The 27,076-nt window shown below is 39.3% G+C and overlaps 2 protein-coding genes across 2 annotated transcripts; both read right to left on the bottom strand.

The window, feature by feature from the left end:
* Positions 1-1,543: 1,543 nt before the first annotated feature.
* Positions 1,544-13,690, bottom strand: LOC102216954 (calponin-2-like). Its single transcript, XM_005811054.3, has 7 exons — positions 13,416-13,690; positions 7,585-7,706; positions 7,426-7,492; positions 7,037-7,174; positions 5,388-5,504; positions 4,723-4,869; positions 1,544-2,781 (listed from the first exon to the last, which is right to left on the bottom strand). Exons 1-7 carry the CDS (start codon positions 13,470-13,472, stop codon positions 2,476-2,478), a joined length of 954 nt encoding a protein of 317 aa, XP_005811111.1. The 5' UTR covers positions 13,473-13,690; the 3' UTR covers positions 1,544-2,475.
* Positions 13,691-17,200: 3,510 nt separating this feature from the next.
* On the bottom strand, positions 17,201-22,764 carry LOC102218999 (mediator of RNA polymerase II transcription subunit 26-like). Its single transcript, XM_005811062.3, has 3 exons — positions 22,444-22,764; positions 20,644-20,718; positions 17,201-20,565 (listed from the first exon to the last, which is right to left on the bottom strand). The coding sequence occupies exons 1-3, from the start codon at positions 22,513-22,515 to the stop codon at positions 18,877-18,879; spliced, it is 1,836 nt and encodes a 611-aa protein (XP_005811119.1). The 5' UTR covers positions 22,516-22,764; the 3' UTR covers positions 17,201-18,876.
* Positions 22,765-27,076: the final 4,312 nt, after the last annotated feature.

Genomic DNA, 27,076 nt, shown 5'->3' with positions numbered 1-27,076 from the left:
CAAAATGTGGTAATCTGATCTTTGAGCCATTTTATCACTCTTTAGTTTATCTTTAGTTGCATTGATTATTGCAGCAGTGTCTTTACAGGTCTGTTCTAAAAAAAAATCCATCCTCCAGCCTCAGCTTATCCAAAACGCTGCTGCTGTTGTTCTGACTAAAACCAGGAAGATAGAGCAAATTACCCAGTTTTGAAGTCTTTCACTGAGAGAATGAACTTTAAAATACTGTTGGTAGTTTATAAATCACTGAACAACTTAGCAACACAAAACTTTAAAGATCTGCTGATGTATCAACCTTCCAGACCTCTTACATCTTCTGGTTCTGGGGATGCAGAGCAGACCAGACATAGAGAAGCAGCATTCAGCTTCTACATAGCACATGTCTGGAACGAACTTCCAGAAAACTGCAAAACAGCTGAAACACTGAGTTCCTTTATATCAAGGCTAAAAACCCATCTGTTTGGCGTTGCTTTTCAATCATAGTAACTGGAACATTGAGCAACTTATTTGAAATTCATGTGATAATTTTGATGACATTTGAGAAAAAGTGTCACTGTATGATGTTTTTATGATGTAAAGAACTTCAAACGAAATGTTCTGTACAAATAACCTTAACATAACTCTGTGATGCGGCACTCCATCCTGCTGCAAAATCCCAGATGACCAGCAGGTTGTGGTTGGACAGTTGGGGAAGTTGTTGCTGAGGAGCATTTGGCTAGCAGCTGAGCTCTGGGAGAGAACAGTGAGGAAGCTCGGTCCCTTAGATCAGAAGCTGTCAGGATGTTTCAGTGTTTGCGTCCTACCCAATTCATGAATCTTATCAAAATGCTGTAGTCCAAAGGTCTTGACCTTGACCAAGTCAAGTAAGGCCTGTAGAATTGTAGATGTGTTTGGTGATCTCTTGGATGAGTTTATATGCTTTTAAGCCAATACTTGTAGCCTGGTTCACCTTCTGCTCCATGTTTTTTCCATTTGTTTATGACATACTCTAGATCAATGGAGACTCATAGCCTCAGAAATGGATATCCCAGAACATTAATTAATGTGTTATATGTTGAATTTCTTAAATCAGGAAATTATTTCATCTATCCCCACGCAGACACTCAAACATTTGCTTTGGTTTAATTACAGCTCAGTGTGTTCTTTCAGAGAACCTTTTATTGAGTCCATATACTCAAATTACTAAATTATTTCAACCATCAATTGCTTCACCCCTGGCATTTACTCCAGTTATCTAAAATGTAGCAATCTGAAACAGCCCAGAGTGACAAATTAAGGAGAGGATGCTTTTTCACAGACATGTACCTTTTTGTTCAGCTATCCTGCAGTAAGTGTTAGAGGAACTGAACTGATAGATCACTCTGGTATGAAAATGTTTCACTAGCTACTAGAGAAATACTCAACATAAGACGTGCCAAAATAAATAACTGAAGCATCTTCAAGTGCAGGGTTAGGAGGCTGTGCTGCAACAGGACATTCCAGTTTTTCCTGCTGTTGGGTAAAAACCTGAGGTCAGAAATTAAGAAGAAAAAATGACCACAACTAATGTATACAGTTTATTAAACCACTTTCACATGTTTAGTTCTCCTCTATGGGCAACAATATTGCAAACATTGTTCAGACTCAGCATAAATAGCATCATAAATGATCAAACATAATGTTAAGATTGTTCGCATGTCAACCATTGTTCATGAAATATTCACTTAAACAGTCACTGAAAAACAATAAATCCAGTATTCTTGCTTGGAATGTTGGAAACTCCTGCAGCCTCTGGTCCAAAGAAAAAACAAACATTTGTCCAGTTGGACTGGTTATACAAACAAAGCAACAATTTCCTGCACTAAAGATAAGAAAGGAAGACGTTTGAAAGAATAGGACGGAAAAAAACTGCTCCAACAAGATCTGTATTTTATCCCTCATCTGAAAAAGTGATTTCACTAAGGTCAATGACCAATACTGGACTAAACATACTGACAGTATAACACAGAAATGTACAGTCGTATTCACAGGAATGGATGTCAACATGATGCAGCCATTATAGAAACTACAGATATAAGAGGGATTTTCCCCACAAATTACATATTATAGGATTCTCAAAAACTACTAGTTAGTTTCATGTAGAACGCCAGGGGTTCTCCCTTCATGTAACAAAAACAACAAAAAGAAAACGAAACAAAAATCAGCTTTTGGGACAACAAATTCCAACTTTGTAACTTTGGCACAAAATGTTCTGGTGCTAAACAATAAACCAAGTCAAACCATTGGTTTCAGGTGGAATCACTATATATTTTTAAGTATAAAAAAAGATAAATCACAAAAATACAGTTCATCATGATATGTGTATCAATTAGACCTAACGACAAATTCATACAATGCTAAAAAAGGATGGGACCTGAAAAGGCAGCTCAACATCCTGTAGATATTAAAAAACCCCGTCTGCCTGCCTCCAAGCTGTCTAACATCACCTCCCTCCTTTTAATAATCTGTCCCGTCGTCATGGTACACCCGCTCCTCTTCCTGGTAGCCCTGGTAACCTTCGTCATGGTAGTCGGGGAAGTATTCTCGTCCGCTGCCGGCGCCGTTCTGATCATCAGGGACTTCTCCGGCTTTGGGGCAGTACTTGGAGTCGTAGATCTGCCGTCCCAGACCAAAGTTCTGGCCGCTCTGATTGGCTCCCTGGCTGTACCCCATCTGCAGGGACATGGTGCTGTTGTCGCACTTGTCTGTGCCCAGTTTCTGGTCATAGATGGCCCGCCTGGTCCCAGGAGCGGTCATCCCAGCCTGGAGGAAAGACATGACAATCATTTTCCAGCCAGGCTGCAGCAATATAAAACCCAGAACACTGACAGTTGCTGCTTCAATGGAGATGTAAAACAGACAAAGCAATGAAAGTGACTGAAGTGCCTAACCAATAGGAAGTGAGCATAAGCTTTTACTTCTTGCAGGTTTTTATGCGACATATTGGTGCTGAGCATTTTTAAGAGGAAGATTTCCTTTAATGCTGAAAACAAGACTTAGTTTTGAGGGGGCAACAAGAACATCTCGTAAAACTAAAGTTGAATACAGTACACAAGCAGTTGGTTTCATTTGAGTCCTTAAGTATTTTATTTACACAGTTTTTATGTTGGGCAAAATTAGTTTATATTTATATTGTTATGAATTTTATGTTTTCTGTGACAACATATTGTGTGATTTTGTATATATTTATATACGTACAGTTACTTTGAAAAAGTAACTTTAATCGGATTACTGATTACTCCTTGAAAAAGTAATTTAGTTAGATTACTGACTACTTGATTTGGAAAGTAACTAAGTTACATTAAAAATAACTGTTACTTTCAGCAGCTGCTAACAACAACGCTCCGCCTCCTGTGAAAATTACATTAAGCTTTGCCAATACTTAATTGTAAGCTATTTTATAATGGTAACATCAACAATGTGTCTCCACTTACAAGGTTGAACTGAAGAGGAGATTGTTTAATGGTTACAACAGTACAAAAAAAAAAAAAAAAAAAGGTGAGTAATTTGTGTGGTCCACTACGGAAGAGGATTAGGGCCATCGAAAAAAAAAAAAGAATTCTGAGATTAAACTCAGAATTCTGACTTTAACTCAGAATTTTTTTTTTTTTCCGGTGCCCCCAATCCTCTTCCGTAGTCCACTGGAAAACTCTAAGAAAACTGGAAAACTCTAAGAAGGATTTTAAGCCCCCATATATCCCCCCAGCCTCCAGGTTCTGCGTTACGGCCATGCGTTTGGTGTCAAAGCACAGAGCTCCTCCTGCAGCTCCACAACTCAGATGGCTGCACATATTTGTGACACTTATCTTAATATTAATAAATATAATGGCATTAAGTTGCCATTATAATTATTGGCAACTACGGACACGTTTATTCGTGGCTGTTTTCACGTTTATTGCGCTGTTCAAATTGGTCTCGATGTTGGCAGTTTTCTGGAGCGCAACGCGAAGCTCGATGTCTTTCAGAGGTAATATATTAACTTGACATTAACAAAGACACAGCGGGACGGATCATCTGGCAAATGATGGACAGGTAGAGCCTGACTAAAACTACCTTAATGACGGACAAATTCTGGGATTTATGAGTCTCTGCTTATTTCCAAGCCCAAATGAGTAACTTCACGTTCAAAAACGAGCCCAAAAAGGCGCAACTTGCCACTCGTTAAATTTGCAAGCGACTTAAAAAAAAAAAAAAAAAAAAAGCTGAAAGCCGCCGAAAGCCGCTTATAATAATCGGACTTCCACCAACAAAATGCGCATCTCCCTCCATTGTTTACATTTCTGTCGCATAGAGACGTCGGTCACTCGACAAGACGCGTAGAGGAAATACGATTAAATAACAAAAGAAGATAGTAACGCACAGTAACGCAAAGTGATTTCAATAAGTAACCGTAGTCTGACTACTGGATTTCAAATAGCAACGCGTTACATTACTCGTTACTGAAAAAAGTGGTCCGACGTAACGCGTTACTGACATCACTGTTTATATACAAATATATTTTTCATTCTGGTGGCTGTTTAAGAAAAATGGAAAAAAAATGTTTTGAAGTTACATGTTTGTTTGGCCAAGTCCAATTAGAAAAAAAAGCAGAAAATGTGGAATATGATCATATATAATATTTTTAAGTAATACCACCCCCTCTTCTCTATGCTCACTTCCCCTGTAGCCCAAGAGCAGTGGCATAATGAGGCAGTGATGCAGCACCTGACTCGCTCCCTTGTTGGTTCCCATCTGCAGGCTGATGGTGGTGTTGTCCATGGGGGGCTGTATCTGAACCTTGGGGTCATATAAATGCCTCCTGGTGCCATACGCATTCATCCCAGCCTGGCTGGCACACTTGTTGGTCCCCATCTGCAGAAGGGAAGGGCAAAAGACAGGAGCTAAAGCAGACAGGATGGGCTGGATTATGGCAGTATTTGAAGTGTGGAGAAATGTGAGGCTTGTTTATCCACTGATCCATTAATGCATGATTCAAAGTTTCAGTCAGCTGTTGTTGCAACACCGCACCTAAGCATGCTGAAAACAGTAAGTTGTAGATCAAGTTTTTGCAGTACTGAGGTAGCACTTATGTCCAAGTGACAAGTTCCTTAGCAACGAGGCAATAAACAAAAGCATTACCAGAACAATGAGCAAAGCAGATACGGAAACAGGCTGTTTATGAAGTCAGCAGCTATTCTAGTTTCACACTGTGCACCAAGAGAAGAGGGCATGTTAGCTCAAACATTTTCTACAAAAATCTGAAGAAAAAATCTAGACCCAGATGCAGGTTGTTTTCCCAAAGACAGTAACAGTCACTGCATACCAATATGCATTCAGTCATGGGAAACAGTAACTCTAAATATGGGGAGGAGCTACTAACTAATACACACCTGTAAGCCGATGACACACTGTCCAGCCTTCAGCTTTTCCTCATCAAACATCCGCTCCTGTTTGTCTGCATACTTGATGCCGATGTCCACCCGGGACTGGCAGCCCTTGGTCTTAGCCTGGCAGAGGACAAAAAACTGTTCAAGGAGTTCTTACACTCATACTAAAGCAGAGGAAAAAACAAAAAACACCAAATGAGACACATTAAAGCCAGAACACAGAAACCCAAAACTACTGACATATTCTCTGATTACTACAATGCTGACATCTGAACTCCAACATCCATTATAAAAACGTCTTTAAAGCTGAAAATAATTCTACTTTACTGTAAAATGGTTTATCCTGTACTTATGTTTACCCAAGTTGATTACCACTAATGGGATTCCAGCAGGTTTCATTTAACACCATTATGATATAGATTTTAGACTTTCATGAATTACAAAAACCAATATGTACTCATTTAGTAACTTATGTTAAATATATGTGTTGGTGTTTTATTTGATTTAGCATAGAGTCAATTGCTTTTGCAATGAATATGAATCTTCTACAAATTAGCCTATGCAATATGTGCAATATGTCCAGCTTTTTGTAATTCTGCGATCACAAAGAGTCACGCAAAAAACCCCCCAAACAAACAGATTTCCGTATTTTTTAAAGAAAATTTACAAGAAAAAAAAAGAATAGCACTGAAATAGAGAGCCGGGGGCCACTGCAACTTTACGTGCTGCCATGGTTACCATAGCACCACAGGGATGGGAAAAATAACACAAAAAGCATTGAAGATTAACTCAAAGCCATTTGCACTCTTTTCTTGCTTTCGGTGTCAGCTGTGCCACGCAGACTTGTTGCCATAGTAATTGACTGCATATTTCTTTGCAATTAATCCCAATACATTAATTGCATTGTTGTGAAACACTTCCCACACAAATAGCAGAACATTCAGTCTGTTGCAGTATTGTGTTTTCAGGCTTGATGTTTATTTACCAATTATTAATAAGTGATTATCTGAAGACAGCGGCAACTTGTTAACTAATTTAAACACCTGCTCTGCTCATGATCTGTCAGTTAGTCTGTGGGTTGCCTTTTTTTTCCTTGAAACAAAACACACTGAATTCTGCAGTACAGCTACATGTTAAGGTTGTCAAAGTGTGTCTGTACAGTCAGCATCATATTGGTTACTAACAACAGGATTAAGCCAACCATTTCTTTAATCATGTCATTGTCCTTAATCTGTTTAAATAAAGGCTCTTCTTAATGAGCTGATGGCTCAAGTAACAATGTATTCATTTTAATTCCCTAAGCCAAAGAAAGTTTTATGAGACTTTTTTTCCTTTCACTGGTTTGTAGAAAAGGCTGAATATTGGGCAATAAAGCAGCTCCAACAGGTGGGTTTGCTCCACCATCTTTTACTTTTGGCACAGCAATTCCCTGGCTAGAACTGAAAAATTAAAGGAACACAAACTCAAAATTTAAAAGAAGCAAAAAATTTAAATCTGGACATACGAGTCTTTTTATAGACTTGAAATTTAGATGCCTACATGTTAACCTTTAGATCCAGCACTAAACTAAAGCATGGACTGAAACTAAACAGGACCCGCTGTAAGACATAATGGGTGTAGAAGATGTCTGTCAAGGTTAGTTGAGGACTCACCATGCTGGCGAGGGCGAGCAGCGTCGTCTGGACCTGCGTCATGTTGCCATTCTCAAACAGGTCGTTGGCTTCAAAGATATCATGAGGCTTCAGGCCATATTTTGTGATGGCTTTGATGAAGTTGGTCAGGTTCTCCAGCTAAGACCACACCAAATCCAATGTTTATTCAAGATTTACACTGTTTGCATGAGTTCTTTACTTTAATAAAAAGCTCAGACAGAAAGCCAGTTCTGCAACTAATCAGCAGGAAGCCATCATGACAAGGCATGACTTGGAGTGCTGTTAATGGTCATGTCTGTAGCTGTGTAACAAACAGCCTTCTGTTCTGTGAAGGAGCCACTCCTTGCAGTGGTTCAGAAGAAAAACAGATTAATGGCCAGCTAACTCACCTGATGCCAGTTCAGAGCTGATTGGTTGATCTTTTTCACAGAGCCTGGCTGCAGTTTGTTGATGAGGCTGGAGAAAAGAAGAAGATAATTTCAAGTTAAAAAACACACAATCAAGACTCCTGAGGCTCAGCATGGTGGACTCCTGGGAGCACCACTTACTCGCACAAGATGACTCCATTTTTCAGGCCTTTTTGGAAGTCTGGTCCGATGGGGCAGCCGGTGATGTCCTCGATCCAGATCCTGAGCTCATCTTCTTTCTGAGGGTCATACTTCTGTGCAATCTGGCCAGGCAAAGGTCAGAGGTCAAATATGTGTTTCACATAGTTCCAGATTTTCAAACAGTAAATGCATTAATTTCCAGTTTTGTATTTGTAAGCAGATTAAAAGCATTCATTTCCACTAGGCTGCGTTCACACTGCCCTGAAGTGACCCAATTCCGATTTTTTGTCAAATCGGATTTTTTTGCCGGGGCTGTTCACACTGCCAAACATATGCGACCTGTATGTGTTATGCAGTGTGAACGGGCAACCACCTGAAAATGTCCCGCATGCGCAGTAGAGGGCGCAATTGTGTTAGTGTTCTCAGTGTTCTGCCAACCACCATAAAAAGAAGAAGTGCTCAGTGTTTGCCAAAGTAGTGTGTAGTTTTCACGTGTGGGAGCAAGAACGCAGCCTGTTGAATGTGACAGGTAGCCAATCAGAAAGCACAGATTCCCCTCCCCAACAGCTGACATGGCGCAGTTGACATCGGAGATGATGCGTGGAAATAACATGACAACATTTTGTGCAAAGAATATCCACAGAAATGACAAGGAGAGGAGTTGGAGTGAAGTTGCTACTGCAGTTGATAAACCTGGTAACTTTTCAGCTGTTCATCGTTAACGTGACATAGATAGGTTGTAATGATAAGGTTATTCATTCAGTCAGGACTTTACCTAATCCTAGCCACATGCATTACAGGTAGATTGTACTTGTCACTAGTAAAACATTGATTAATGCCTGGCTTTAAAATTACTTAATTAGACTTGTAGCCATTATTTTGTGCCCATTGTTCTCAAAGTAACTGTAAACATTAAAACAGCAATAACTAATTAACCGATGAAGCTTAAACGATCTAACGGAAAACAATTTAAACACACAAATGGGAAAAACATAACTCGCCTCCCTAGCATCGCCTCCAAGAGGCCTTTTCCATTTGTTACATCTTTTATGCTTAAAATAAGGGCACATACTATCGCTATTGCTTCTACGTTGTCAGCCGTGTTTGTTTACTCTAAAATCACGTATGATATTGGTGGGATTTTGTCTGGAATCTGAATGTCGGTGAGAGAAATCAGCTCGTGTGCTCTTGCCGTTTGGCTGGACACCACACACTGCATGATCAAACCTGTTATACTTACGATTTTTGTCAGCTAGTGTGTGGTCTCAGGTTCTGAAAATTTTAAAATTGTGTAGTGTGAACTGGGCTTTACACATTTGAAGAGTTGTTTGACCGGCGCAGCATATTAACAACTTAATCCTCATTATAGTCCATCATGGTTGTTGGTTTTCTTCCCGCTTGCGCGTATCAGGACGCAGAATAGTGAGATTTATTGAGCATCAGTGAAGTTCTAATTCGGATGAATGCGACCAGAACGGTAGGTCACATTTGAATCGGATACGTATCTGATATGGGTCGCATTCAAAAAGAATGTGACCTGTGCTATTCCGACTGTCATGAAAAGATCGGATACAGGTCGCATTACATCAAAAAAAAAAAACATCGGAATTGGGTCAGTTCAGGCTGCAGTGTGAACGCAGCCCAATGATACATCGATTGCAGTTTTCTGGCCAATCACTAATCTTAAAAAAATAACAAAAAACTGACGATTTATCGATTTTCTTTAAAAAGTCACTGAAACAGCAAAAAGATCACCAACTTGGCAACAATGAGGTGATTGTTAACCGCAAATGTGCAGATCGAACCTCATTCAGCCCTCTCTCACAAAAGATGACAGTGGCTGATTTTCAGACTAGATACAATTAGTTTTTCTTGTAAATATTGATCGATCTCTCAAAATGAAGAAAATCAGGCCAAGTTTATGAATGCACCCCTAATTTCCACCATGATCTCCTCCTGGCTTGATGGATTCACTCATTAGATGCTAATGTGTACTTAATACGTCTGCAGGGGTTCAAGATTTGTATTATTTTCTCAAGAGAAAATTGCTATTGTGTTTTGTTTTATTCAGTTTTCATGTGCTGAATTTTTAATAAATTCATCAGCTGGAGGAACCCATTTGTGTCTGAATGTACTTTGAGGGAATTACAGCATCATTTTATGGCAAAGTAACTATGTTAACTTCAGTTATAAAATGCTGTATATATGAAATGAAAAAAAAATTATATTGTAATTTATAGCCTTGCAGTTGGGCCACTGTCTCTTTAAAACCTTTTCTCAAACAAAAACAGAGGAGCCACAACATGGCTCCTCTGTTAACCCTTTAATAACATTTGTACCAGTTTTGTACAGGTAAGTACCTGTAAAAACCAGCTCCTTGTTCTACACTTTGCTTCATCCAGAGGGTTTGGGATCTCGGCTGCTCCGAGGAGAAGCTGCACCTCGAAGGCGGGGCCAGGTCCAACCAGGCGTTTTTGCCCAGCTGCCATGGAGATTAAAGCATTTCTCAAACATGCATGAAAGAATCAAAGCAACACTCCAGGTGGATTTTTGATGAGACAATATAATACAATGTAAAGCTCAAAAAAGTGGATTTTACATTATACTGTCTCTTTAAGACTTCTGCCTCATTGCTCACAGCAGTGGTCAGAGAGGGGTTTGTCACATAAATAAAAGGAAAATGCAACACACAAAGACTTCCTGTTTGCTAAGCTGCTCCGTTTTCCTGAGAACCACAGAGAGCCAAGTTGCTAAAAATGTGGCGGGAGTGTGAGTGGTTACTGATTTCTAAGATTTTCATTTGTCACTGAGACAGTAAGCAGGAGAACAGCAGCCAGTGTTTGGCCTGCAGGAAGACAACTGTGGTCACATAAACATTGGTTGGGTCTGCAGTGACAGGAACAGGGGGAGACCCAGAGTGAAACAGATCAACACCTCTGTTCCCCCAGTGAAGGTGTTGAATGGTGTGTGTGTGTGTATGTATGTGTGTGTGTGTGTGTGCACGCGCACAGACTCTCCAGGCCCAACAACACCACAGAAGAGCTCACAGCTGGCTGCACTCTAAGGAACAGCTACTTTCTAATTAAACTCCCTTCCTTCAGATAGCCACCTATTAAAGACAACAGTGGCAAGCTGGATTGCCCACAAAGAATCTGGAAGATGTAATTTACAGTGACAAGCTGAGCACTAGGAATTTAGCCCACAGCGCTAGAGTAAAAAAAAAAAAAAAAGCTCAATGAGGCAACAAGAAGAAGGACTAGGCGTGCTGATCCAGGGAGAGAACACGTTCTGCACCAACAAGCAAAAAAGGTTACTGTAGCTGACAAACTAAACTACTCACAGAACAAGTCATCTGTATGTTTAAGGACGTTTCAAAGGGAAAAGGTCTAAACTTCTCATTCATATCCCATTTTCATCTGCTGTTCCATGGAGAAAATTGTCTTTTAAGAACCACAAACTCATTCTGCCTCCAACACCAAACAAAGAGAAATTAGATTCCCACTTTGGTGCGATTCCTTTAATCCCAAATAAGCCATCAGGTAGTCTTCCTTTAAATGTAGCCCACAGTAACATCATCACCAAGCTCAAGTTTTACACTTCAGGTTTTATTTTAACCCCCCGCCCCTCCAAAAAACACCACGTTGTCAATTACCTTAATGTGTGAACTTGTGAAAAACAGCATCTTTTAAATGCCTCGCATTTCTGAGTTATGAAAGGAAATGCCACTGCAATGAGCAAGGAGAGAGGCAGCAGGAGACAGAGGGAAATCCACATAGTTTCTGCTGAAGACAAGAGGGAAGGATGGGGAGGGGGGCTTTGACCCCTTCTCCCAAACAAGGCCACATCCAAAGAACGCAGATGGAAAAAAATATGTGAGGGATGTGGAGGTATGTTATAGTCTTCGGAAAGAGACAGGAAAAACCAAAAAACTGAAAGGTCTTCACAACAAGAAGTGCAACTTATACGGCCTGGTTCAGTCATTAAAACAAAACAAAAGATGTGGACAACCAGGGATGAAATAATTACACATCATGTGTTAAATTCATCATGGCGTACTGCCTTGCATGATGAAAAGCATACCAAATCTCCAGCATCAGCTGATAGCGACACTGAAGTCGGCATCTGACTGAATGAATTCACACTGACTGCTTCTAAGGAATTAAGATGAGAAGGATTAGATTTTAAATTTATAGTTCAAATCTAAAAACATCACCAAGTAGAGACTAGATTACTTTACATTATTTCAATCTTCTTAAATTTCAATAGTGTCATCACAATCTAAACCACTTTGTATCAGATCAGTCCTCAGAACCAACAACCAGAGTTACAGGTCATCATTTGCAGTTCGGGAAGGGGAAAAAATTACCTTTAAAAGAATTTGAACTTTGTGCAGCTTAATGATAGAAAACACTTCAAGTGTCCTGCAGAAGATTTTTTTCAAATGAGAAATTTTTTTCCAAGAGTAGTTTGTGAGAGTATGCTGTGTCATGCAGTCACAACCATACAGCTACCAAAAAATTGTTTTAATAATTTTTACCATTATTACAAAAGTACCACTAAATATTGCAATAAAATTCTATGTCCATGTCACCCTCCCCTCCTCTAGAGAGTATACTTAGTGTACAACAATGCATTCCTAGGATAACCTCCATGAAGTTGGTACCGGGTTGGCCTCATGGTGTTGGGGGGATTTTCTGCTAGTGTCATCTATGTTGACCATCACTCACACTTTTATTTAAAGCAATTTAACATACATTTTATATTATGCTTGGCATATTGTTAATAAATGTAGGATTCCCATAAGAATTATTCTGGTTGGATTAGATAGGTAACATTTAATAAGAGTACAGGTATTCAAACCAAAACAAGAGAAATATAGTGCGATAGGTTTTCAGATGATACCAAGCTTACTTGATTAATTCAACCCAGATTTGAAACAACTACAGTTTTAAAGCAGGACCATCATGTCAAAAAAATTGCACTGATAATGGCCTTTGTCTCTAGTGCAAAAAAATAATCCCGCTCAAGTCTGATCGTCCAGAGTCCGGATCTGATGGTCCGGATTCCTTAAAAGCAGTCAAAAACAGAACTTCACCGAAGTGAAGCCAAATTCAGACTTCCTGATGAAGAGGTATGCAGGCTGCCTTGTATAAACAAGGTGCTTCCCTCATGAAGGCCGCTGAAGTTACACATTAGTGGGTTCATTTTGTTAAGCGTTTCACAAACACGGGGACCTTTTTTTACAGAGGGAGTCAGGGGTTAGAAATATAACCGCAAAGAAGTTAAATGACGACCAACAGTGCGGAAACGCACTGAATGGAGGGGAGCAGTGAGAAACAACCTCAGAAAGAGAGACAGACTTTACATAGGGTTATGACGGACACTCATAACAGGGACTAATAGGTGAATTACATTATCTGCTAATGCGGATCACAATGCAGGGCGGCTGGCTGCACGCGGGGAAAAAAGTGTTGGAAGCGGGATAACTTTTTGCCACAACGACAAAACTTGGTTGCCACGATGGGCAACGCCCATGGGTTTTAAGACTTACTTTCGTAAACACGAGAAACAAGGAAATTTAACTTCAATATCTTAATGCTACAAATTATTTCAAGTTGTTTAGTTTCTTGACAAGAAGTGAAAAAGACTAAATTAACTTTTATGCCAGGCTTTTGTCTCCTTTTCACCTCCACCTTTAAACCTGACCGCGGGTGGCAAAATGGAAGCCAGGTGACTTCGCGACTCGCGTTCCATGAAAACTACACGTGTAAATAACGGAAGGAAAACTTTGTTACGAGTTAGTTTTCAATTATTACACGCAACGCACTTACCTTATTTTTCACCTCTGCAGATAACCCATAGGCAGGGCCTTTGTTGAAGGAAGCCATTGTTAAACTGTTGTCACTTCTTTTCTCAAATAAATTAAAAGGAGCACACCGACGTCTGAACACAAAAATGCACTTAATTATCTTCGACTGTCTCTGCCAATGAGACCCTGAAGAGAACAAACTACTTCCTCTCGTTTTACGGCCGCCAATTAGAGCGCTCCCACGGTTTAACAGTCAAAGAAAAATATAGAGATAGTTCCCTGCTCTCAGTCCGCCTGCTTCTGCGTGTGGTTTACCGGGGCAATTTGAACCACCGCATGGAGGTGGATTTTTATTGGGTGGAGCCTGAACAAAGTTGGTTATTTCTTCCTTTTATAGAAAGCTATCATTTACATTAAATACGTCATGAGCACTAGATTATATAATTTGATAAGGCTGTTTAAGCAAGATTCCTGTCTTGTAGTCAGGAAACATTTGTAAAAAATTTTTTGAATCACGTATGATTTTTTTTTCTTCATCAGAATTGTATATTCAGAATTGCGTTGGTCTTTCACAAGAAGCTCCAATTAAATATATTTATGCTTGTGGTTGTTATGTGACAAAATACGAAAAAGTTCAAGGGCTTTTATGTACGTATGCATGTATGTAGTACCTGTGGAATAATAAGGGTGCTTCGAAACTTATATGATAAATAATATTATTTAAGGAGAGACATATGAGTGAGATAGTAAGTAGGGTTTTTAATCTATTTTAATAAGATGGCGTAAACCTTTTCCTTAACAACCACACCTGTCAATTTGCTAGCAACGTTTGACTTTAGCATTAGACGTAACTCTACCAGTCATGGTGCACGTGGATTTTCCACCTTCCTAAAGAGAAAATACATTTTTAAAAATACCCAAGAGAGTCGTAATTTCCACTGCGAAGGTCAGAGTTCGTTGACAAATCCCGAGATTAGCTTAAGACATGTTTCTGTGGGAAGTATCAAGGGGTCGTTGGAAAAGTTTCCACACAAATATTAAGAAAGGATTTCTCTTGCTGCTTTGTGTACTCTTTGGTTTAACTTTGTTAATCGATCCTTGGCTCCACCCCCCCTTCTCTTCCTCTAGTCGCGATTTATATCGAAAAGTCCTTATATGGAAGGAAACTTCCCAAATTCCTGAATGGGGGAGTGATCCATAGGACCCACCCTGCATACCAGACGTGCAGCGGACGAGACGGATTGTCGCACTTTTCTGAGTCACAGGGGAAAAAAAGTTTCTTTAAAGCAGTGAAGATAGCAAGCTGCTGGCATGACGTAATGCCGAAGGGTTCATCACGTCTAGCTTCAGATGGCTTACCAGGATACTGATGTCCGTAAACACATCAGCACTTTTGAGGTCAAAAGTGCTGATGTGCTGTTAGTATTTACATTTTTCAGACTTACCAGTTTCTTAATCTGGGAATAAAAACATGTACATTTAAACTAGATGAATATAACAAATATAAATCACATCACAGCTTCCTCCTCACTCCGTGGAAAAGATGGATGATCTTAGACTGACCCCAACAAAAGATAATAGCACATAGCTTTATCAGGGAGTAATCTCAAACTTAATTTCAGAGTACTTTACTCACTTGTAAACTCAGATAATAATAATAATAAACAACTTGCACCTCTCACAGACTGTGTCTGCTGGCATCTGGTCTGGTTTCTGACCTCACAGCAGGTGGAGATTCTCTGTGTCTGTGTGGTCATGATCAGGCCACAGCTGTGTTCCTGATGATGTCATCCAGGTGTGCTCAGAATTGACTCTGTCACAGGAAGGGAGAATCGAGATATCCGCGCCAGATAGTATGTAAAGAGTTTAAATGTGTGACATGATTAAGCAACCAAACTGAGTCTCAAAGGGCAAGCAGTGGTCATAAAAAGGTCAGACACAGAGCTCATTTTTAATGGCTGTTTAGGATTTTAAAAAAATATTACATCTGGGGTCTTGATACATTGTGTGACCTTTCAGATTAGTTCTTCCAACTAAATTCATATTGCACTGAGCAATAACCGCTTACATAACATATTTTTGACACAAACTGGACTTTTTGCACACCCTTCTGGACATACTGGGTAGATGTCCATAATAATGCATGACAAAAGAACAACCTCTGCACTCTGGGTTCTAACAGAAATGTAGCTTTGCAGAATTAGTGGTAAAGTTCTTAAAAATGTATGAAAATTGACTTGGTTGCTAAATGTGCCATTTTAATAATCTTACACAGGGATCTGCTCTGGTATTTGGGCTGATAAGCACAGCGGGCCAAAGGCAAAAGTGAACTAAGCAGCTAAGGAGCATTTAATAATTCAAACACAGTTCACTTCCTGAATTGTTTTCATCTCGTTTCTTGTTTGCAGACAATCGAATGAGATCATTTTTATGTTTACACCAGTATTTTGTAAATGATTGAAAAGCATTTAATAAACATGTTAGAAGATTTATAAGTTGTTGGTTCTTGTGTCTCAGCTGGGTTCACATCTTTTCAGAGAAGTCATTATTGGTCCCTAATTGAACGCAGAGTTCAGATAAAAAGACTGCAGGGTCCACCTGGGCTCCAGATCTAATTCTGTTTACGACTGATATTCAAAACTAAAATTACCAGAAGGAAGAAATGATGAGGTACATCTGAGTTCATTAGAATATCACAGGTCGCCAGGGCAACACAGGACAAGTTAGAGTGATCAATTAACCTAGCAGTCGTGTTCTTGGACTTTGGAATGGAGTCAGAGTACCCAGAGAGAACCAAAAAAGAACCCACACATGCACAAGAACATGCAGACTCAATAAAGACCCAGGTTCAGGATTTGAACCCAGGACCTTCTTGCTAAAAGGCACCAGTGCTAATAAGTGCACCGCTGAGCAGCCTTGAAATTACTTCAATTATTCAAAACTCGTATTCATTACACAGTGAAATATTTCACATTTCTTTTTTATATTATTATGACTTATAACTATAACTTAAAAAAAAAAAAAACTATATTAGACCAAGTCAAATATATATATATTTGTGGCTATTGCTGAAAAAGCTATATACATAGCTTGTGGCACATATAAAGTGCCACATGTAAAAATATCAATTGAAGGTTGAGTGGAAGGAAAACATCTTAGAAAAAGGTTCTAAAGCAACGGGGATAATGGCAAGCAGTATATCCGCGACACACAGTTCTCCAGAGAACAGAGGCTGGAGAAAAACACCAGCTGACAGAAACCTGCTGGGCCTCAGATCCACAGGCTGACCACTGCACTGACAATCATTCATATAAAAATACTAACTTAAAATATTTACTGCATAAACTCACCAGTACAGTTTTATTAGTTTTTCAATTCTATTAGCTGCAACAGATCACCATAATAAACACCTGAAACAGATCATTGTGTAATGAATACAAGCTTCTCTTTTTAAAATTCAAATACAAACTGGTAGGCCTGAAGGCATTGACATTTTGGATCCATTGTTAAGAAACTCCCCATACTTTAATCACATTGAGAACCTGTAAACAGTTTTTATTTGTGCGATTTCTCAGTAAAACCCTGGTCCTTCTTTAAAGGTTTAATATTAAAGTTCAGTTACCATAGCAACATGACAAAGAAAAAAAAAAGATCCAACAGCACTGAAAAGGTTTAAGAAACACATTTTCACTCTCAAAACCTATGGTCACCAATCCACTTGAAAACTAGACTTTTAAACGTGTCACTAACATTAAGCTCCATGAGCCAGACCCGCCCTGGAAAAGAGTCACAAACCAGGTAAGAAAATTGAGAATTTAGATCATTTATTTTTCAAACAATTTAGAGATGTTAAACACTGAACAAATAAAGACGCCCCAGCCAGAACTTCAGAAACATATTCTTAACCTGTGGTAGCATTTGTCCTTATTGCCAGATGCGTTGTGCAGTTTTTTGTTGTTTTTTTTACCATCGCCTGCAGCTTGGTGAAAGCTTCATCTTTCCCCAGATCACTGTGTACAAAAGTAACAGAAATCACTGCACGTACCATGGGGGGGGGGGGCTTCAATCATGGGACTTTGAATTCTGGCGCATTAAAGTACCGACAGGCATGTTTAATGCGGAAGCAAATCCAGATTTACCATTTTACCAAGGCACATTGGTAGGGAAGAGAAAAAAAAAAAAACAACTAAAGAATGAATGAACAGAGAGGCAACACAGAGGCTGATCTTGATTGAAATCATGTGAGTGAGGGAGTGAGTGGTGCTTTTAAGATGGACTCAAATCAAATACTGCTGCTCATCGGATGAAAAATTCCAAGAATGTTTGATCCTGATGCCTTTTCCACTGACTTGAATGCAAAAGGAATCCTACCTGCAGATATCTAGGTGACCTTTGGGAACGTCACATACCTTCACCTATACCTTCACCTGGGTTGGTTCACTCAAATAATGAGAGAACTTCAGAAGGCAAATGTCTTCAGAGGTAAGTAAATGGGTTTGAGCATTTGAACACATCCTTCCAGATTGGTTTTGCCCCCCCATTGACCTGTTTCAAATGAGTAATCAGCACTTTTGGAACCATTTGAAATGTGTGCCCTGACACTGAACGGACCCTTATAAGACAGAAAGAGTTAAAGTTGCTGGATAGTTGATTTGGAATGTCACTAACCAAAATATTTAGCCAATCTCAAATACAGAAAAAAAGAAAAAAAGTTGGTGAGATTCATGATGACAACATTGTAATTTAAACCGAAAAAAAAAAAATCTAGATTTTTTTTTTTTTTTTTTTGAAAAGGTGTTTAGAACATCCCATAAATGAAATGGTCAAAAATAAATAGATGTATACATAAGAAATTTATAATTTACTTTATATATTTCACATAAAGCCTTTTGTAACTGCTAAATATGTTCCAGTATTTGGATATTCTGGACACGTTCAGCGCTGACTGTGCTAAATGAACTCTACCAGCATCTTGGTCTGGACCAAACCCAAACCTTCCCATCCTCGTTCAAACCCCGGATCCTGCAAATCTTCCATCAGGAACGAGGAGAGAGAAAACCAAAGCAGGAGCATTATTTCAGCCTGAAAAACATTACCGACGACTGACACACACCAACAGAAGTGACGTTTCAGGTTTACGAGAAATAATGCTGCCCTCTCTTTCCTCCCTTCATTGCTATAGCAGCAGCACTCTGCAATACAGACCTCGTCTCTTTCAGTTTAAAAAAACAAAACAGAAACAGCCCTTGATATTACAAACTTAACTTTTCTTTCAATTATTATGCTTTTTAATACCAAAGTCTCAAGTGATTTTCACAGAATGAGCCTTGGGGAGGGGGGTTTAGTAGGTCTGGTTCTCACCAAACTCACAGTGGACAAACAAAACCAAAATTTAAAAAAATAAAATAAAGATCAAACTATCTGGTCTCTGTGGCGAGACGAAAAAAGGAGTGGAAAAGAAACAGCAGCCTTCCCAAACGCTCTCAGTCTAGGCAAACGTATGGCAGGATGTTCAATTTGCTTTCATCCCTATGAGGGTCCAGTGATATGCACTCTGTCCAATCATACCAGGCGCCCTTGGTGTCGTAGCAACCATTCACACCGGGCCAGTTCTGTTTGTGTATCCTGTCCAAGTCGTCCTCTGTGATGTCTCGACTTACGCCTGGTAAGTCCCCTGTCAGGCGATCCGTCTGTAAGACGTGGCTCGTCCTCGACTCCTTGCTCTCCTGCTCCTCCCTTTTCAGATACTCAGACATGAAAAAGTGTGCGCTGGGGGCCTGGACCCCTGAGGAGGTGAGCACGTTGCTCTGAAGGTTCAAGTAGGACTGGATGATTTCGTTCCGAGACAGTTCCTTCCAGTTGGTCTGGTGGAAGGGGTTTGGGCCGGCACCGGTGGCCGGACTAGGGCCGGGGGCCGAGGTGGTGGCAGTGGACTGTGGGACAACGCTCTGGGCTCTCTGCCGGGACTCTGCGGGGTCTGGAGTGGGGACGTCCTCTGATTGAGAAGGTTCTTTATGCACCAAGGGTTTGATCTGGCCTGTGACCGGGTCAAACGTTATTCTGCGTTCTTTTAATCTCACAGGCTTCGTTGAGTCCTCTACTTTCTGACCGTCCAAGTTCACAGAGAAGTCTCTTGGCCTGTACTTTCTCCTTTTATGTTCAGAGTTCTGTACCGCTGTCCCGTCCGCATCGTCGGACACGGCTGTGGTTCCCTCGAACGTTGATCTGTGTGGGTCAGAGTTCAGCTGAGGAAGAAGTGGGGAGGGGGAGACCGACGGGGATTCCAGCGCTGCAGAAAAGTCTTGGGTTGGGCAATGAGACGGAATATCTGATGAAGCAGCCGGCGGCACTGAAGACCTGTGAAAAGAATGCGTCACCTTATCTGCATAAGACATTGGTCCTGGGGAGGACACAGAGTGAGAAAAAGGCAAGGGAGAGTCTCTGGAAGATGGGCTTGGGATTGGCGTTCCTTTAGCTGCGAATGCTGAAGAGCGCTTAGATACAGAGTCTTGCTTAGCACTCCTCGGACTGGAAGTGACGCTGCGGGGACTTCTGGCTTGGTAACCTCCTCCTCCTCCTTCGTCCAATCGAGCCTGTTGCTGCATCACAGCAACTTTTATCAGAGAGGAAGTACTAAGTGGTTTCGCCGCTCCAGGAGAGCTGGGCCGAGGCTTGACAGCATTTATTGGAATCCTGTTAACTTTGTCATTTTCAAGATTGTCTATCCGGGATCTATCAGGAGACGTGACGACCTCCTGGTCAAGTAGGGTCTCTGGGCTGCCTGCGATTCCATTGGTGGGCGGTGAAACTGAATTGTCGTACGATGACATCCTAGAGATTTTCTCAGGCAAGTACACCCCACTGTCTCTCTGTTCCGCCCGCCGCTTACGGCTGCTTGATTTCTCAGCTTTCGGCGAGTACGTGTTGTGGACATCGTTTCTGGTTTTCACCTCAGGGACGCCTTTCCCAGAGACAGAAAGGTCTGCCGGAGAGGACTCTGTCCGGCAGGGGTGAGAACTGCCGTTGGTGGATCCGGGGACGCTGGCAGGCCCAGTCGGCCCGGGTTCAATCAGTTTTTGCCAGTTTCTTAACAGTTTCTTGGCTCGTTTTGCAAGGTCTTCATTACTGGCTTTCTTCCTCACATCGTTGATTAACTTTCCAAGTCGAGTTTCCTGCAAAACACAAAACCACATACATTGAACTGCGATGTGACTACATGAATAGCTTGTTGATAAAATATGAAGTCTTACCTCAAGAGCTTCTTTGGTAATTGGATACTTCTCAAGACAAGCAATTACTTCCAATACAACCGCCATATCGCGTATCTGCATTGAGAACATTTAACAGTGCATTTAATTAAAATAAAGGGAAAAAGGAGGAAATAAAATTAACAGATAAAAGATCAAGATGGGACACAAAATGGGCTAACAGGTATCTGTCCACTTTCAGTGTGATCAGCCCCAACTTAACTTTTGACTCAAAAATCGGATATTTTTCAGATCGGTAAACGTATCAAACGTAAAACTAAGCACTAGCTAGCACTTTCAGGCAACTTCCACACTTTAAGTGATTCAGTCACATTAAGCGCAAAGGCTTTTAAAAAATAATTTAAAAAGAAAAAAAAAAAGATTTTTTACATGTCCACTGGTTCCCACATTTTGCTCCTTCCCACTTGTTTTTACATGAGATTTACGGGTACAAAGATGCCAATTCATACACACCTGAGGGGAAATTTAGTCAAATTAGCAACTAAGCGCCTTGAGCTCTTAATTATAATGTATGGCTGCTCTGTTTTATTTTTTTCTCAGCCTTGTTTGTTATTGAATATGTCGGATTTGGAAATGCTGGAAGCTTTTCAGATATCTCAAAGTTGAGGGAAAACCTGAACATATTCACTTTATTTCAGATGTTTACAGTTATTAATAATACATTGCTAATCATGTCAGTGTAAGTTGATGAAGACAATCAAAATGTGAACTCCAAAATCATTTGTCCACCTCTGCTCCAAGTAGAAATAAGTGACAGCTCACTGCAGGAAAGCTAAGAAATAGTTATGAATGGTCTTCTTTTTTATTAATATCAAGTCAGGTTTACAGATATCAATAATTAGCAACAAATGTCTTTTTAATGCATCTCTAAGAAAATGTTGTGCCGCTAAATAAAAGCTCTAACACTTGGAGAAGACGGAGTCAACAGTATTATTAATCCCAATGGCCTAGGCCCAGTAATGTAAGAATGTCAATAGTAAAAAGCCCTCAATGTTTGGACAAACCTAAATCTCTTAGAGTCGTGTGTATCTGCACCAGCTAGACTGAGGCAAAATGAGCTAAACTGTATGCTTCAGAGACAGAACGACGTTGCAAAGCATGGCTAAGTGACAGCTCCAAATCCTGACGTTTTTCAAAACCTCCATAATACTACAATAAAGTATAGTATTTGAGTCATTACAGGAGGAACATATTAATAACCGTTAAAATAATTTAATATGTATTCACTAACGTCAAACAGCGTTGGTGGACAAACCTATATTAGGGGAAAAGGCTATGGCTAGCATTCAACTTAGTTGAGAAGGAAGGACCCGACTATTTCCTAAAACCAGGCTTTAGCATTTTGAGCTAGTTTTTAGTTTCGACCTCCTTTAGTGAAGAATTGACAGCTTTAACGATGTACCGGATATATAGCATAACTTCTAACTAACGTTTGGGTGAAATTGGCACATATTGATACAATGAGTCGATTGTATTGCTTCATATCGTTGTATGTTCTAAAGCTGCTGTGGCATTAAGGCTAGGCTAAGAGTTAGCATGCTAACGGTATGTAACTGGAGATGTCTAATCAAGGGAGCGCTGCAGCTAAATTAGCTTGAAAGCTAGCTGTCAACTCAGACGCCCCTGTGTCGCCTTGTGTCTGAAACACTCGATACGTCGGTATCGGCTACACTGCCGAGCCTTTTCTTTTAAAAACAAATCATTCGTCTACGATGTAAACTGCTATGTCGCGTTAGCCACAATCTAGATAAACAAGCTAAGGTTAGCTTTAGCATTCCTCACATTGCTCTGACTGTCAATGGCCTGCAGCAGCCGGTCCTTCATCTGCTGCGGGGTTGCTGAGACCGTTGTCATTGCCTGTTCGCTGCGATCCGGAGGATGGAGGGAGGAATCCTCCAAAATGAAAGCCGGATGACTATGAAGACTCAAAATTCGCTTCTGGAACACATCAGGCGCCCGAACAGCATATTTTCTGTAGCCTGCGAGGTAAACGGCTCAGTTTATCTCACATGGAGGAGGAAATGTGTAGGCTCTGCTGGCCGTTGGCTCCTGCCTGCTTCGGCGCTCTTCCAACTACCAGCTGCTGGATCTCTCAACGGCCTCCTGCTGCATGCTGGGATACGAAGTCTGCGCCGTGACGTGTTTACGTAGTCAAGTAAACGTCCACAGAGCCATCAGCAGTGATTGAGCCCCTATAAAATGAATAATAAACTAAAACATAATCTACAATATTCAGTATAAATGAGATTAGCTTTTAATATATTGTAGTTGCTACGAGATTTACTACTTAATTAAAAGTGCTAAACTGAATTGGAAAGTATAAATGTCTACCTTTTCCTAACAGTTCAAATAGATTTCAAAAACTAAGTGCGACTGTCTTTTGAGACATTATCATTACTAACCTGTCATAGTGTTATAATTTGTAGCAATTTCTATGACTGAAGACCCACTGCTATCCAGCTTTTATTTTTTGGGTCCACATGGGTATGAAATAAGTTGTAAAATGGGCCTCAAATTCAATTCAAATCAATGAAAAAATATTTAATTATCCCAGAGGGAAATTAAATGTTGTCGTAACTCATCTAAGTATCTTTCAAATAGTCACTGTTCACACTAGCAGAAAGGATCCCCTGTAGTGGTCATTCTTTCATCAAATCTGAAGAAGCCTCTGACCAAAGTATATTGTTGTATGAGGACTATTTTTCATGTAAAACAGTTAAATGGCACAAGTTAAAATGTACAGTAACAAGTCATGGATGACACCAACAGTTGTTGGCAAACTGCTTACTCAACTCATTTGCTTTTACTGCTCTTCTTAGAGGGCTGCACAGTGGCGCAGTTTGTAGCACTGTTGCCTTGCAGCAAGAAGGTCCTGGGTTTGATTCCTGGCTGGGGTCTTTCTGCATGGAGTTTGCATGTTCTCCCTGTGCATGCGTGGGTTCTCTCCGGGTACTCCCACAGGAGAGAACCAAAAACATGACTGTCAGGTTAATTGGTCTCTCTCTCTAAATTCTCCCTAACCCTGCCTCTCGCCCGGAACGTAGCTGGAGATAGGCACCAGCATACCGACCCCATTAGGTGAACAGAAAATGGATGGATGTTCTCTTCTTAGAATCTGTCTGACCATATGGTTTTAAACTTTTAAAAACGCTGGAGTTGGGGATGTGAACACTGCCCATTGTGATTGATGGAAGAGATGGAATTGTAAACAGGTTACATTTGTTTGCTGTATTGGTCTGAAGTAAAAAAAAAAAACAACTTTTAGTGAAATTGAAACATTTATGAGTTTTAGATGTATTAGATAATATTAAGAGCTTTTATATATATACATAATCAATCTGCCTAAGACCTGCAGCCAAATGACATTACTGATATGGTTTTTATTTAGTCAACCTAATCATATCCCATACAAGAAACCCAATGTGAGTCCAAGACAAATTGAGCAAAATTCATATGTGACCCACATATTGGCTGCATACTAATACTTCTGTGTTTTCCAGTACCACCATACTCAACACATTTAAAAAAAGACTGTAAAAATAAAAAGACTGAGTTTTGTTATTTTGATGGTTTATGCCATAAACCAAAGAAAAGATTTTTTAAAAAATCATATCAACTTGTATAGCATTATTGAAAGATTAAATCTTGCTTTCGATTTTTTCTCAGAGATCTCCAACTTTTAAGCTGAATTAATATCAAATGGTTCCTTCATTTAGAAATTCAAGTTGGAAAAGACAAACAGTTCTTCCCAGTCATGAGCTCAACATCCAATATGGGAATCTTGGATGTAAAATCAGCTAAATCTTCAGTTATGCTTTTTTTTTTTTTTAGCATAATGCATGTTAAATGATTTAGCAATGTCTATATAAGTTGTATGATTTCACAAATTAAACCTATTCAAGATAGCCAGGTTTAACAACTGAACTATAGTTGAGTGACAAAGCAACCAATGCCCAATGCGAACTATTGCCGTACCTTCATAACTTCAGAAAATATGAAGAAATGTTGTTCAAACTCCCTTTAGTGATACCAGAAAAGTATTGGAAGCAAAATACACAAAAGATGAACAAATCAAGGGTTTTGCAGTCTTAAAGACCCACTTATCAGTCTTTCAAATGGTCTGGTTTGATTTGACCAGTTCATATACTGTGGTGACGAATAAAATAAACGTCTTATGGCGTCAAAGGAATAATTATCTATGAAAGCTCGATGCTTGACAGCTTTCTACCAGTAGATGGAGACCTGGAGTTTTTAAACTTCAATTTGTTGCTGAAGGAGAGCACTGCTTTTCATTTGTTACTGCACAGTATACTGTGTCCTGTGTGTTATGAAAACATATATAGGTTTAGATTAAGTTTTAGAGGATTTTTTTAGTTTTATTTCATGTACATTAAAAATATTGTGATAACTGTCTATTATTTAATTATTTAAAATCCAAGCAGGGGAAATCACCACCAAAAACTTTTTCAACTACTTAGTTAGGGTTGATTCTAAAATTAGCATAAATTTATTTCTAATCCTGATGACATATTACAATAAACAGTTGGGGTGCATCCCACTTTTTTCTCTAAAGAAGCTATTTTGATTTAAAAACTAATCCTTAGACTATTTACAGTCCTAGAAAAAAAAAAATCTGGGATCACATTTTCTTTCTGATTTATATTGATTAGTTTTTTTCAGCATGAGTTGTGCTTGGACACAGAGTTGTTTAATAGTGTAAGTTGTGGATTTCAAATTCTTTTGAGGCCTCTTCTAATCCAAAATCACAGTTGAATCACAGTTTCAACTGTTTTGTCCCAAAGAGCTGATTAGTTTAATCATGTTTTAATCATGTAAGTGATGCACCTGAAAGTGATTTCTCTGATCTGAAACGACACTGCACAGACGACCAAGATGTATTGTCAGATATATTTATTTATATTAAATTTACAAAAAATAAAATAGATACGAAGACAGAAGCCATCACACAAGAAATCACGTACTGTTTGTATAGAAGTGTTTTTCGTCTTCAGTACAGCTCACATTTACAGCTAACTTTCATTATTTTGGTCCAATTTAACAGTTAAGATAGAAAAGACACAATTTTAGGGAAAAGCTGTGAACGAATCATTCTTAAAGGGTCAGCTGGAGAAAAGTAACAACTCGCCAAGCGGTGTTGCAGAATGCTAGAATTTGCATATTATATGAGCATAACGTTTGCTGTTGAAGTGAGAACACCACTGGAGCACAGTGCATCTCTTTACGGCAGTAAAATGCATTTTAGTGTTTGGGAAAGTAACACCGTGCTCCAAAATAAAACACTATATCTATATATATCTGTATATATAAGACTTTAGCTGCCATTGTATGAGGCTTAAACCAGCACTGGGCTGTCCTCTAAATGCACATTAAGGATTCAGTCACTGCAAGTTACACACTGAGTGACCAAACATAAGTATGACTCCCTTTCACCTTTCAAAGCATCAGTTTCTGGTATTTCCTATTATATCTTTAACTATAATGTAAATCTATCTAAATAAGATAAACTTTTTTTCATGAGATATTGTTTCACTAACATTTTTTTAACATTTAAAAATGATTTCAAAATAAAATATAACATGTTGACATACCCTGAAATTACCTTCATGCAAAAACTGAAATGTTTATGTGCTATTTTTCAAACCCCCCAAAAATTGACCATTTGACAGCCAGAATGTTACCATACTCTCTAGCTTATGGCTGTTTTGAACTTTGGTTAAAATGTTGATTTAAATCTAAATAAAAAAGAAACAGAACTAAAGTTCATGCAGGTTTACTACAATATCATTTTTAAGTACGTATTTGTGCATCTCAATACATGAGAATATAATCAAAAATGTAATTAATTTACATATTTCTCTTAATAATTTAATTCAAAAAGTAAAACTCAGACCACTCCCACTGATCTATGTCAAGCATTTACTTCTGTTCATGATGATGACCCTGCCTTACAGCAAATCAAAACCCAAAATTCAATTTCTCTGCTAAAGAAGCTGGATGTTCACAGACTGAATTTTAGTGAAAAGTTTAGTGGAAACAATGGTGAGCGATCAGAACACGGATAACCACAGCCTTGAGAGAATTGTGATGCAATGTCCATCCAAGAGTTTGGTGTAGATTCACATAGTGTGATCTGCAGCTGGAGATAAAGAAGTGAATTTCTGTATTAAAATCTCTTTTTGTTGGTTTTATGTAAAATACTGTATATGTAATTATGGATACTATATATTATTAAATATATGTGGCTGTCAGAGTCATTTTATAATATGATCAAGAAACTATTTTACCTTCAGTTGTCATAAAAATGCTATATGTAAAATAAATTTTGCTTCATAATTAAACGCCTTGAAATTGGGCCTCTGTCTCTTTAAGAAAATCTTGCTTTTTCTGAAACTTT

Source organism: Xiphophorus maculatus, chromosome 6 (assembly GCF_002775205.1).
Source record: "Xiphophorus maculatus strain JP 163 A chromosome 6, X_maculatus-5.0-male, whole genome shotgun sequence".
NCBI classification, from domain to species: Eukaryota; Metazoa; Chordata; class Actinopteri; order Cyprinodontiformes; family Poeciliidae; genus Xiphophorus; species Xiphophorus maculatus.
The sequence above is the reverse complement of the archived record's forward strand: the minus strand, read 5'-3'. Positions and strand labels throughout refer to the sequence as shown.

Coding starts and splice junctions, on each gene's coding strand:
- LOC102216954 (XM_005811054.3), bottom strand. CDS start 13,472: ATGGCTTCCTTCAACAAAGGCCCTGCCTATGGGTTATCTGCAGAGGTG. Junction 7,175..7,425: donor CAGCTCTGAACTGGCATCAG/GTGAGTTAGCTG, acceptor GTGTGGTCTTAG/CTGGAGAACCTGACCAACTT. Junction 5,505..7,036: donor TGCTCGCCCTCGCCAGCATG/GTGAGTCCTCAA, acceptor GTCCTCTGCCAG/GCTAAGACCAAGGGCTGCCA.
- LOC102218999 (XM_005811062.3), bottom strand. CDS start 22,515: ATGACAACGGTCTCAGCAACCCCGCAGCAGATGAAGGACCGGCTGCTG. Junction 20,719..22,443: donor CCATTGACAGTCAGAGCAAT/GTGAGGAATGCT, acceptor TTCTCAATGCAG/ATACGCGATATGGCGGTTGT. Junction 20,566..20,643: donor TTACCAAAGAAGCTCTTGAG/GTAAGACTTCAT, acceptor TGTGTTTTGCAG/GAAACTCGACTTGGAAAGTT.